Source organism: Electrophorus electricus, chromosome 13, assembly GCF_013358815.1.
Source record: "Electrophorus electricus isolate fEleEle1 chromosome 13, fEleEle1.pri, whole genome shotgun sequence".
In the NCBI taxonomy this organism is placed as follows: domain Eukaryota; kingdom Metazoa; phylum Chordata; class Actinopteri; order Gymnotiformes; family Gymnotidae; genus Electrophorus; species Electrophorus electricus.
In genome coordinates, this window is record NC_049547.1 from 2,763,255 (window position 1) to 2,776,864 (window position 13,610).

The 13,610-nt window shown below is 44.7% G+C and overlaps 1 protein-coding gene across 4 annotated transcripts in view; it reads left to right on the top strand.

Annotated features, from left to right (window-relative positions):
• Positions 1-334: 334 nt before the first annotated feature.
• The window catches only part of prkd3 (protein kinase D3), a 31,575-nt gene continuing 18,299 nt past the window's right edge, over positions 335-13,610 (top strand). Inside the window, exons 1-2 of one of the 4 annotated variants that reach the window (XM_027004811.2) lie at positions 335-568; positions 1,299-2,015. In XM_027004811.2, coding sequence (XP_026860612.2) covers positions 1,728-2,015 — 288 coding nt within the window. In that variant the 5' untranslated portion in view covers positions 335-568; positions 1,299-1,727. Of the gene's footprint in view, positions 569-1,298; positions 2,016-2,531; positions 2,647-9,421; positions 9,632-13,610 lie in introns of those variants that run through there. The other 3 variants (XM_027004813.2, XM_027004814.2, XM_027004812.2) reach the window with 3 other exon arrangements.

Genomic DNA, 13,610 nt, shown 5'->3' on the forward strand with positions numbered 1-13,610 from the left:
CTCTCAGGTGGAGTACAACTATTTACATTACACGTATTCAAGTTAGACTTGTATTTTAGTTATTAACATTGTTATAAATTTTAGTTACAAGTTCTTATTTTGAGAAATTCTGTATAAGACGTTATTGCACATTGCAATTCGCTATTTTTTTAAGCGGTATACTTTTTTATAGATTTGTTTTTGGTGTGCTGGGTTTACTCATAAGGCATTGCTACACTGAAATAATACTGTAACTTAATTATTTTAGGCTAGCGTATACACCTTCGCATGTAAGTAGAAAAATAAAGGGCGCTTTTTTGACTCACCAGTAGAGGTCGCGGAAACGCTCGAGGCCTCTCCACACAACGGAAGCGGTGTACAGGATAGGCATGCGCGTGGTGCAAAAGCAAGAAGGAAAAATCTAAAGCGCTCAGCATTTATGGTGCTGCAGTTGAGTCCTTTAAGGCTGCAGAGCGGCGTGTGCTTGCACCCCACTTCAACAGCCCAGGAGCCTTTCCTTTTCTTTCTGAAGAGATGGGCGAGGCGTCGCAGTTGGAAGGATAAGATGCGCATGAAGTAGTTACCTGGAGTACGTAAGATAAAAAAGTTTTCCAAAAATTACACAAGTCAGTGAGGAGGTAAATATAAGGCGTTGTTGGCGATTTTAAAGCTTTCTAAAGATTTTGTTTCTGTTACCGAAGAAGCGATTATGAGAACAAAGGTCTTATCTTCGTTTTCTACTAATTGTAGAGGTTGAAGTGTTTTTTGCAGGCCACTTGTTACGGAAAAGAAAACGCCTTTTCTAAATATTAAGGTAGTCTGTTTTCATCATGCAGTGTTTTTGTGGTGTGACTAAATCAGGGTTCATTACTCACTCATATATTACTGTGTAGTGTTTATGAGCGAGAACAAAGCCATTGTATAACTTGTTTTGCTGGCATTCGTGGTCCTTTGCCAGCTGTGATCGAGAGTGGGAGGATCCTCTCCAGATGTGAAATGGCTGTGGTTCCAGATGTTAGTCGTAGGGAATAACTGTTACAATAAGGAAAAAGTGAATGCAATTATTAGAGTATGTGTCCTGAAAATAGTAAACGTAGGCAAATTAAAAAAAACCCAAAATGTATGAAGCCGTTTTAAAAAATCGCCACATTTAACGGTTAAAATCCTGATAAGCTTAACTTCAGATAGGAGGAATTCTATCTAGTGAAAAGATTTGTGTTTTGTTATTAAAAGGGTTGTAATTATATTTAACATGTTTATCATTTACAAATATGACTCCTTAAAAAAAATTCCATCCGTTTGTTTTGTCTTTTTGATAGCACCCAGAAAGCAGGAATGCGACCTGAAAACAAAGCGCAGCTCTAGGATGACCGCCGCTCTATCAAGGCTCAAGCTGGCGTCCTGATTGCTCAGCTGAGACATGATCAGAGCCCTCATCAGTCCACATGTTCACCACAGAGCAGTGCAGGTGCTGAGGCAGGGCAGGGAGAGCCCCCGCATATGCTAAATGAATTACCACACTATAGCTGTAGCTGGGGAAACCAAGAAAATAAAGTTAACCAGATCTTCGTAGTCTGAGCAAAGGTCCGTCCGAGCCTGTGACAGGTGGGACCGCGCTGCTGTTCTGCACAGGGAACGGATGTAAAGCACTCACTGGCTTAGAAGCTCCGTGGGTATCACGCCACTGATTTGAAGCTCGTCACCTCTGGTTTCACACAGCAGTCATTTCAGCCGCGGGAGGAGAGCCAATGTCTGCCTGTAGTGGCACGCCTCCTCCATCCGTGCCCAGAGCCTACCTCAACGCCCAACACCCGCCTTCGCCCCCTGCCCCGTCTCCCCTCCACCCGGGGGCTGGCTGCAGCCGCCTGTCCAATGGGAACCACAGTGCTCCCAGTCCCACGCTGTCCCGAGGGTCCCTCCACGGCACCTCCTTCCTCCTCCAGATCGGCCTGACCAGGGAGGCAGTCAGTCTGGAGCCGCATGACCTGTCACTCAATGCTGTGAAAGAACTCGTCTGCTCCATCGTTGACCAAAAGGTAGAGATGTCAAAACATGTCTCCAGAGCAACATATTTTTATGATTAAGGCCAGACTTGCATTATTCAGTGATGGCACAGGAACACACAGGGTGACTCCGTGCGTCACTTACAATAGATGACAACATGATCCTGTCATGCAGGGCCTGGCCAAGGTGGCAGACTGCACGTTACGTTACGTAAGCCGTAATATAAACTTTTGTGTTGTAGGCTTTTATTAGCTGTTACGAAAGAAGAATCTCGTGCTCAACACCTAGAAACATCATCCAAGCGTCAGTTAGGTTTAGCCTGGCAGACATTTATTTCGGAAACTTGATAACATTGGACTTTAGGAGAGAACACAAATTAGAAGGTAAGACAAATTAGACATGACTCTAGTACAATTATTAAGGCCTGCCTCACATGAATTTCGTCTAAATGCAAACGATAATTTACAGTGAATGTTGTTTCATTATAGTTTGGCTTTGGTCTTTTTTTTTTTTAAATGTAAGTGTTCTATGTGCTTTCTGTTATGCAGCTAATTTTGCCTGGAAAACCTCTCAAAACACCTACTTGGTTGCATATTTCTATATGGACACCTCAAGCAAACCAGCAACAGAATATCCATCCATTCCAGTGTGTTGTGGAATCTTGTGAGCGAACCCAGTTTACTATATTTTACCATTTTTACACCACCTCCCACTGCTACAGCCCCTTCCCAAAGTGCACCATTGTTCGTGCAGAGAGCAGCCTGGCAGTCAAGTGCCGACGTGAGCTGTTAGCGGCACTATCGCTCTCTGATAAGAGGACGTGTGCTGCAGCCTCACACAGTCCTGTGGTCATCTGCCTCACGAGCGGATGGACGGTGTTATTTGATACTTGGCTTTGCATGCTCAGCCAGCACATTTCTGGTCAAGCTCACGTTCCTTCAGGCTGGTGTAATAGTGTGGTTCTTTATGAGGGCTGTTGCTGTGGAATGGCTAGTTATCTGAAGCCTCACTCTAATGGATGGTCCAATATTGATGGTTCCTAGATGTTACCTTTTGCCAAGAAGGCAGGGTTTTTTGCAGAGACAGGAGACAGGCCCTCTTTGCTGATTTGAAATCACAAATTCAGTTGATCATTTGGTTAGAGGAAACATTTGCCAGTGGCATGATGCTACGGCATGGAGCCACACTTCTGTGTTTGTGTATCTGTGTGTCCAAAGTGTGTTGTGTGCAGAGTTTTCCTGGTCACCTTGTGTCATCATTCCAAAAGATTCACAGCTGTTTTGCTGAAACCAACAAGACACAAAAAGAGTTGCCCACAGGGAGTGCTTGGTGATTTTGGTATATGCGGTGATGCACCAGACCCTTCTGTGGCAGAAACATGCAAAACTGACCAAGGGTGTGCAGCACAAGGCTGCATTTTTGTGAACTCTTCTGGATCCCTTTCGCCCTTTTCCCCAAGAGCCGTGGGATGAGCTCAAAGCTCCATCTGCTGAGAGCCAGCCCAGCAGAATCATATGGCTTTGATATCAGTGGAAAATATGACTGTAACTTCTCCCATTGCCCAGGCCATCTTTACACATGTGAGTGTACACTCATGTATGCACACACACACACGTGCGCGCGCACACACGGACACGGACACGCTTTCTGCTCAGTGCTTGCCCAGTTAACAGGCACAGACAGAAAGTGTTTTATATTCTGATAGCTCATAAGATATGCCTTTGGGTGAGTTGTGCTTCTGGCGGACAGCCAGGAAAAGTAAATGATTCACCAGCACATTTCAGACCATTCATTCATCTTCACGTATTACAAATGTACTTTATGACCTATGCTGTTCGGCAAAATCTCTGGCCTGCAAAAGATGTGGACTGTTGGTTTGATTGTTTGATTAGTTGTTCCACTACTATGATTTGTTTCAGCTACTACATTTGTGAACCAGATGTTTATTAATAACATGGGAATTGGTATAACATATGAATGAGCCAGATCCATGTGTTCTTGTTTTGACTGAATGAGGATACATATAAGGAAGCTGTGGTTAAGGTAACCGAGGCTGGAGACCACAAAGACGCTGATTAGGCTTAGGTATCATACGTCAGCTAAAACTTTCCCATGTGCTGTTGTGCCTCTGAGCAATATATCAAAGCCAAATACTTTGATGCTGTAAGTCCCTTATTGATATCTGTAATGATGATAAGAATATTAATTGGTACATGGAAGCCCATTCTAAACAAGTTCACAACCTGAAGGGAGAAAATGGGAATCATTTCTCATTTGGAATGAGAATGTTTTGAGAGCTTCCGAATGCCAGGGCTTTGTGCTGAACGGGTCCTAACCACATAGTTTCAGCGGTATCATTTGAGCTCCTGGATGAACTTTCACTCCGGAGCAGAGTTTATAGTTTCAGATGAGTTGCACTCATTGTGATGGAAGGGCACTATGCAAACATGCCGTGCTGCTCGACCTTTCTGCCAGAGGCGAAACCGCAGTGCCTGGCGAACACAGTTTCTGTGCCTGGCACCAGCACAGAAGGGTTGAGGGGAAAAAAACAGATAACGAAATGCTGGCAGCATGCACCTGGTCCTTTACTAGTGCTTCTGGCTGCAGGTGACCAATACCGGGGAAGAGGGCTGTCACCCTTTAGGAAAACTAGATCCCAGCAGTCAGCCAGGCAGCATAAAAACCAGCCGTTTCCACGGAATTGGAGAACTCGGACCTCCTCAAGGGAACAGCAGGATGCCAGGTGGCTTACTGCATCCACACAGCACGGCCGGTCCTTCGGGCCTGGTGTTCGATGGACCTTGCAATTCATGGGGTGAGGGAACAAGCATGTGATAGCAAAGCACTTCCTGTTTGGAGGTCACCCTGGCTCGGCTCAGCTGCCACAGAGGGAGTGCTCCCAGGACAAAAGTTCACCACGCCAACAGTGTCATGCAAGGAGCATTCTTGACATTTCCAAGGGCTGACGTTTGAGGAGGTCCTATCAAATCAGACATCTGGGGCCTGGAAATCTGCCTTAGCGTTTTACTAGTGTCACCATTGAAAAATATCCAGTGGATAGGAGGTTCTGGTCAGATCCAAGATAGGTTCAAATGGGAGAGACTCGTTGCACAGTCTGCTGTATTTCAATGTAAAATTGAGTTGTGGGGGAATGTACTTTGGCCCCCTCCTCTCCCCCTCTGTCAGAGGGGATGATAAAGCTAGCCGAGAGGAAGAAATTTTGCAGCTTTTTTGGCAAACACACTGGAAAAAGGTATAAACTTTTCAAACTCTCTCAGAAGGCACTTTTATGAACACTAAACCTTAAAAGCTAACCTTGGGATACTGGAGAGACTGGAACCACTATACAATACCATGCTAATGCTGTGCATATAGGCAAGTTAGCAACTCATCCTACTGTTTGATGGTGAAACTTTTATTACCTGGGCATGGGCTGCATTTGCAGCTGCCACTGTATTTATAAATGTTATCGAATAGAGCATGACACTGCATGTCTGCAATACAAAAGTAATGTGTGCCCAAATAGGCTTTGTAGTTGATCTGAATGTATTGATTTGTGATGAATTGTACTTTTCTTTTTCCCATTGCTCATTTAATAATGTGGATAATCCCCAATTTGCAGCTCTTCCTTCCGTGGAAGCGCGTTAATTTGTGATGCGCTCATCAAAACTACAGACGCTCGAGGTGCTTCCCTACGACAGTAGGGAATTTCTCTGTCTGTTGCTATAAAGTGGAATGTTTAAGCAGTATTTAATAGTTTCAAATATTTCCGGCTATTTGGATTTCCATGCAAAATGCTATCTGATTGATCTGGCTGACAGGAAAAGGGGGGAAATCTGCCTTCTGTTTTCTGAGAGGAACTTCATCATTCCTCTCCCATAGGTTCACTGAGAGGGTAGTTGTCAACATTAAAAATGTTACCAGGGCAACGGAGAGCTGGAAGCAGGATCCAAAACATCAGTAGAGAAAGAAAGGTGGAGAGGGTGAACAAGAGAGCACATGGAAATTGGAGTGTGCCATGATCCTACTGGCCAAAACTAACTGTGAAATGAACAGGAAATATGTCCCCCCAGCCCTACCCTAAAAGCCCATATAGCAAGCCTTATTCCTATGGAAGAAACATCATTCCAGTTGTCCACTTTCACAATTATACCTAGGCCCACAATGAAACGCCACAGAGCAGGTTTATGGTTTACAGCATGCAAAGTTACACTCAATGGCAAAGTCAGATCTTACATGCCTTATTATTGAGATTTACATAAAAGGAACTTGTTTAGTTCAGTACTAAGCAAATTCAGTGATGATTCATTTCAAATAAAGCTGCACATTTTATTCGGGCACGAGGCAGGCGAATTTTGTTCTGTTTCACACATTAGGTGTGTGCAGGGGCTGTACTTGTCTGCTGACTGGCCTGGGCCCTCGCTGAGGCTGCTCATGCTGCGCAGAAAAGGGAAGTGCTCTCCCTCGTAAAGAGAGGGGTTTAATCTCCACCATCTGCACTTTCGCTTTGGCGCTCCTGCCCAAGTGCACAGCGGAGCACTCCGAGAAAACACACTCCCACGAGTCAGAAATCATAGCTCCCAGGACTGTGACTCATCAAAAAGCAGGCAGCAGGGTGAGGATGGGTGTGTGTGTGTCTGTATGTGTGTGTTTTTGAGAGTCTGTGGGTGATTACACTCTGTCTCAGGGCAGAGCTCACTGCTGTGTGTATCGTGTGTGTGTGTGTGTGTGTGTTTTTAAGGGCGTGTGGGTGATTACCCTCTGTCTCAGGGCAGAGCTCACTGCTGTGTGTATCGTGTGTGTGTGTGTGTTTTTAAGGGCGTGTGGGTGATTACCCTCTGTCTCAGGGCAGAGCTCACTGCTGTGTGTATCGTGTGTGTGTGTGTGTGTGTTTTTAAGGGCGTGTGGGTGATTACCCTCTGTCTCAGGGCAGAGCTCACTGCTGTGTGTATCGTGTGTGTGTGTGTGTGTGTGTGTTTTTAAGGGCGTGTGGGTGATTACCCTCTGTCTCAGGGCAGAGCCCACTGCTGTGTGTGTGTGTGCGTATGGTAAGAATCACTGGCTGCACCACAGCCACGTGGATTACTGTTCCCTTGGCAGCATGTGTGGGACATGGGTGTATGGATGGAGGGAGTTTGCTGGCTAAGACCTCTGCTTTGAAATTGTGGGTCAAGGTTTTCCTGAAGCATGGCAGTTTTAGTGGTGACTTGCACAGACAAAGATTATCTTTGTTTATTTTATTCAGATTTTAGATTTGATAAACTGAGGTTGAGATTAGATTTTTTGACAGATCGAACCTTTGGTTGTATGGTGGCTGTATTATCTCTGTACTGCAGCATCTGTGGAGGACGGTACGATGCATTCTGCAAATTTACAAATATAAAATACAAACTGCTTTGCGCAACACCCCACTGCTCCACCATAAAGCCGACTTGCTGGATTCAGCAAAATAATTGATATGCTGAGGTCACGGTTTTCATCAGCAACAACTGGACTACCTACAGCCTCTTCTAAATTCAGCCATATCAACCATTATAATGTTTCTGCTTAAGAAATGCTGACATTTCTCATAGCCTGTGCACGTAATTGCTAATAGTAGCTGGAACTATTGCCGATGGACGTTTTGAGCCTTCCAAGTTCTGCAGGGCAGCCGCAGTCCAAGTGAAGTGAACTGTCCTCAGGCCATGTGTAAAACCTCAGCCCTCTAGCTCTGATAGAGCTTTGGTTTAACGGTTCATCAACGTGCTGCAGCTGCATCTGTGTTGGATTATGAGAGTCCAGGGAATGAATATCCCCGTCCTGGGAAGGAGGAAGAACAAGAGGAAAAAGTAAGGAGAAGAAGTGCGCATTGTCTGCTGTCCAGCCTGAGGCCTCGGTTGGACCTCACTGAGGTTCCTTGCGCTGAACTGAAGAGCTTCGCTCACTGTGTCCCATCATAAGTAACGTTTGCTGACAGGATGGAATGTAGGGTCAGAGTGTAATGAACCCAAATGTGCGGCAGGGTTGCCGTGACGAGTTCTCCCTTGTCCCTCGGTGTGTAGGCAGGGGCCATTAGCACTAGCGCACCGTGGCATATGGACCTGACTCTGCACAGTAGTAGCCTCCTCCACCCAGGGTTGACTCAGCATTTTGCTCGTGGGATTGCATAAATTTTTCCAATAGGAGCCTCTCTGTCAGTACATAAAGGGTTCACCCCATAACACGTGCTAAAAGTACATTCAGATGCTTCACCATAATAGGTTTGGACCCCTTGACGTATAAAACACACAGGTGGAAGTCGTGAGCTTGTCCTCGCTTCATTTTGTCCTTTTTACAGTCTGAAGCCGTATGACACAAGCTCTCCCAGCAGAACAAATGCCCAGATGTCACTGAGACCTAACAATGGAGCCACTGTTAGAACTCAAAAATGGAGAGATTTCCTCCCATTATGTTAATAGCAGCAGGTTATTACAATGAAAACCATATGGGGGCCTGGCCTTTCTCAGACTCCCAACAGGGGTGCTAATACTATCGATTGCCATGGACAGGTTGACAGAGCCGTGTTGTGAGGTGTTTTCATTAGTCTTGCTTTTCCTGTCTGCCCATTGACTTAACTGATCTGCTAAGCTGATAGCTACTTAGCAAGGAAGTTTGAAAGGGTCTCAAAAGAAAGAAGCCAGACCAGCTCTCTTGGGACTATATGCTTATGGGTTGTGAAGAATTCTTGTCCGTCAGCAGGTAGACAAGACAGACCCAGCTCTGGTTCGGTTGGTGTTGTAAGGTGATCCACAGACGTGGCTCATTTGAATTTGATGATTTGTGTGAAGTTCCAGCAGTACTCTGAAATGCTGCAAGAGCTGCATGAATGGCCATTAGATTCCTTTTTAAACAGTTCACTTCTGTGAAATTGCACTGTACAAAAAGCTGATTGGCTTTGGTGCTAGGTCACAGGAAATGAAATCGTGTTTTTAGATCATGTCTTAATTATTATTCCTGTGTAAAATTGTGGAGCTCTGTCATTTATTTAGTTTAGTCAGTGTAATGGAGAAGCCCTCCAAAATAGATTTACAGTGGGCATTTCATTCTTTGGTGGCCTTGTAAACTGGTAAGATGGTTTCAACAGTCCTTTTTTAAATTCTTGAAGTGTATCTTTTAGGAATACGAAAAAGACGAGGTAAGAAACATAAAATGGAAATAAAATATGGAATGTGTGCATTATGGTGACTCCAGCAGCAAACTTAACAACAGCCTCAGATCACATGTTAATAGTATAATGTTAAGTGGTAATGAATACAGGACAGTGAATTCTAAATCCTTTGAGTACTGTCCACAAAATAAAAAAAAAGTTTTTTTTTCCATTTTAACCCGAGCACAATTTGGTAATGTGCAGCTAATTTTTAGGCAAAAGCACCCTGAACTGAAATTCTAGTTTGATGGATGTTCTGTTCGGTTTGTCTAGAGCTGGAGATTATCTTGGTGGCTGAGGGCTACTGCAGGGGAGGAAGGCTGAAGGCAGGTCTCTGGAAGGCCCTAGACGCGTGCTGGCAGCTGAGGCAAAACGTGAACCATATGAAGGCGAATGATGGTGCAGATGGCTTGCGAAGTTGGCCGCTCCCGGTCCCTCTCCTCCAGCTGTGCTGATGTTTGGCTTGGCACGACCCAGCCAGTGGTGAGCAAATAGTTTTAGGTAATGTGCTGCATTGCCCCACAGCCTCTAGCAGCCGACTTGAGGCGGCCGGTAGACGTGGAGATTACAAGCCGCACAGCTGTCATCCCCAGCGAGATATCACCTGTGCTGAATTCTACAGAGCCTCCCTCTGTTCACACTGCTATAATGTGCAATACCCACAAGGTTCAGAAAGGCAGGCTGGTGGGATGGAGCCATATATCCAGAAGTAGCTGTTTATTTATGGTGCAGATTAGGCATTTTGCATTGTTTGAACACAGTGACAGGTGTATTTAGTTTCCAAATTACTTTTATATCCGTTCTGACATGAGATATGAGAGTATTGTTTGAAATCAGATTTCGGTGTAATTATCTTTCCAACTGAAAAAGAAATCTTTAATTGTGGAAACAAGTGCTGGGAAATAAGAAGGTTCCCAAGTCAGCTTTGCATGACTTGCATTGACAGGACTCGGGTGATGCACTCAACAGATTCTAGCAAATGCCTTTTTCCTGGACCTCAGCCCCTATAAGTGGCCTTCTTCCCTACATGCCTTTCCTTTCAGAGCTGTTGTCTCATACGAGAAAGTGTGATTGCCTCAGCTGACTTTCTGAAAGTTGAAAGGATTTTTGGCTGTGAGAATATCTGTGAAACCGATACCTCGTTAGGTTCTTACAGTGTTCTTTGCCAGTTGTTCTAAAATACTAATTTACTAATACACTCCTTAGTAATAACGCATAGTGTCTGGCTATAGCACTCAATTTTCAGTTATAACCATTATAGCTAATTATTAGATTATTATACATTAAAATAATTAGATGGTAAATGAGAATAAACTAGAAACATATTATTAATTAATATTTATATTTACATGAATAATAATAATTATTATTCATTTCATAATACAAGGTTGAATTACTCGCACTTGCCTCTCAATCTAATTATAATTGTCTGTACTGTAGAGTAGGCCAGCCTCAACCTGAGAATATAATGCAATCAGCGTGGCAAGTCTTCACATGGACTGCTCTCAGGCATGGCCCTGGCTGCCAGCTGCTTCTATGCTGGTATGGGAAACACGTGGAGTAGAGAGGGAGAGGAATGGAGACAGAGAGGGAGAGGGACGGAGCAGTGTGGTGCCAACAGGAGTTGTCTCCTGCTGTTGGGGACGTGCAGGGTCCGGGGCCAGGCTCTGGCATGGGGAACCAGAGGAAAGCCTTGTGCAGGAAGGATGCCTTCCAAAGGCTGCAGGGACGAGGCCATAAATCAGTGCCCACACCATGACTGGGTCCAGCAGGCGGAAGCAGGTTTGCTCTTTTGAAACCTGCCGCCCAGTGGTCCAGAGGGGTGAGGTTGGGGGTAGGGAGTGTGTGTGTGTGTGTGTGTGTTTGTGTGTGTGCATGCGTGCTTGCTGTGTTTGGGGTCCGATCTGCTTCCTTCACAAAACCTTCATCAGTCAGTGATATGCTGCCGAATCAGCATCCTACCCCTCTACTGTACATTCCGTCACATCTGCTCACCTCTGGCCAAACGCGGTCTCTTCTAATGCTGGCGTGACGCGTGTTATGCGAGTTGAGCGAACCGAGTCTCCGCATCCCAACGCGAGAGTGCCGAGCTCCAGTAGCACATCAGAAAGGGAGGCTACTGCCCCCGCGCCCCCCACCCCTCCAGCCGGCCTCTGGGGTCCTCTTCTGGAATTCGGCCTCTCGGATCTCCTCGACTCTGTGCAGACATGCCAGGAGCAACGTGTCCACAGTGGAGCCATTGTTGCTGTGTGCATGCTCGTCCCGTGTCCTCAGCTGGGCCGCGGTCTCAGAAGCACGCAACAGTCCACTCCTACATTCAACTACCACAGAGAGAGGCTTCCCGCCATTTACACTGGATGCCATGTTGTAAAGGCATGGAGTTAAGTAAGCCAGCAGACAGACGAATTAGTTTTTTGCATGTTAAGGGATGAAGTGGAACCTGGCTACATGGGAATGCATTTATTTGAATTGCCGGTTTTTGTGATTTAAAACTTAGTTTTTAAATATATGTAATATAGGTATATGGTATTTAACAACCCGGGATACATGTTGGTAGTTTATACAGAAGGACCGATTTGGACGCTGTCAATTGGTGATCTTTTACCGTCAAACATAAGTACTGAACATATTTTTCCCTACTCTACCTGGTAGTGGTGAGAAGTGGAGAACTAATGAGGAAAGGTTAAGTTATTTTGCTGTAGTGTCTTTTAACACTCTCACTACTGTAACTGAACCAAATGAGTGATGATATCCCAGTCCCTCACGAGTGTCCAACCCTTCACTCAGAGATCCATAAGATGCTGAAGGTAATTTCTGTTAATAGCATGCATGAATTTGCATACAGTGGAACTTCTCTCCTATACATACCTCCTGGACCATCAGAAGAGCCGTTAATTTGGAGCCGTTGTGTTTTTTTCCCCGTTGCTTTTGGCTGTGTGGTGTGGTGAGGAGTGGATTCTGGGATGGTGACCTCTTCCCTCCAGAGGCTTGCCCTGTTCTGGTTTCAGCCGCTCAGCTGTGCCACAACTGCACAGGGCCCCGGGGCCGTAGGTGACACCCATGCCATGCCAGCACTAGAGCCCCTGAGTCTCGTTGGCCCTGGCGCTGGATGGGCAGTATTGTTTGCCATGCATTGTGTGTGGGGGACAGAACAGGGAAACAGCTGTGGTGGACGGACTTTCCAGACCTGTTTGTTGGCAGCATTGCATGCCCTGTCCAAAGCCCTCGTTAAAGCCGGGCTTTGATCAACACATTCCTGTCTCTGACTCTCTTCCTCCTCTTAAAGCTTTCAAACCCTAATATCTAGCATTATACATAAACCAGTTAGCAGTAGTGGAAACCAGTTTTCTCCATCATAAACACGAGCATTATAAAGGAGACATGGCTTAATTTAAGATATTTCACTGGAAACATCTCACTGACCCTACTGGAACCCTTTCACTGTTGAAGTCAAAGTCAAATTTATTTATTTAGCGCTTTTTACAACAGCCATTGTCACCAAGCAGCTTTACACATGTATAGGTCCAAACCCCCAGTGAACAAGCCAAGGGATTCAGTGGCAAGGAAAACTCCATAGAGCATGAGGAAGAAAGCTTGAGAGGAACCAAGACTCAAAGGGGGAAACCTCTGGAAACCTCACAATTACCTCACTGGAAACCTGTCTTTCCCTAACCTCACTGGAAACCTGTCTGTCCCTAAACTTACTGGAAAGCTGTCCCTAACCCTGCTGAAAACATGTCCCGAACCTCACTGGAAACCTATCCCTAACCTCTCTGGTACTGGAAACAAATTCCTGATACATTGCAACAATACTGTGTTGGCCAAATTAACAGACTACTATGCTAGACTACTATGATATATTTTGATGGACTAATACAAATCCTATGTGACAAGATATGTTTTGCTAATGATAATCATCCTGATTTTAAAAATAATTTTACCATCAGGTGATATCTAGCACCTTTATCTAGTTGAATTCTCAACATGAATATCTCAACATGAATTAGTAAACTTTGGGAAAAATCTGCACTTCTCTGAGTGCTTTAAGTTTACTTGTGATGGAAAAGTATATTTCTTTTCATCACAAGTATTTACAGTCTTTTCTTCATATGGTTACACAAGTTTATTTACAGATTACGGGTCTGCTTGTTTCACAGCACCAAAATTGGCAGACAGTTGGACATACTTCTCTGCTTTAAACGTAAACATTTGTAGAATAAAACCAGCAGACTTACAAAAAAGTTAACCTTAGAAAGTCTTAATTAAGAAGTAGATTGATGCTGATTAGTTGGGGTGCTGTGGTAAATCAAAGTAACCTCTTTGTGTTTTAACAGGGATACTTTATCATTCCTACTCAGGCTGTTTTCAGAAGTCTACTTTTATTTCCTCTGGAGTCATATGATTAAAAACAGAATGCTTTTAATTGTGTAGTTTTATACTACTCAGCTTATTACTTCACAAG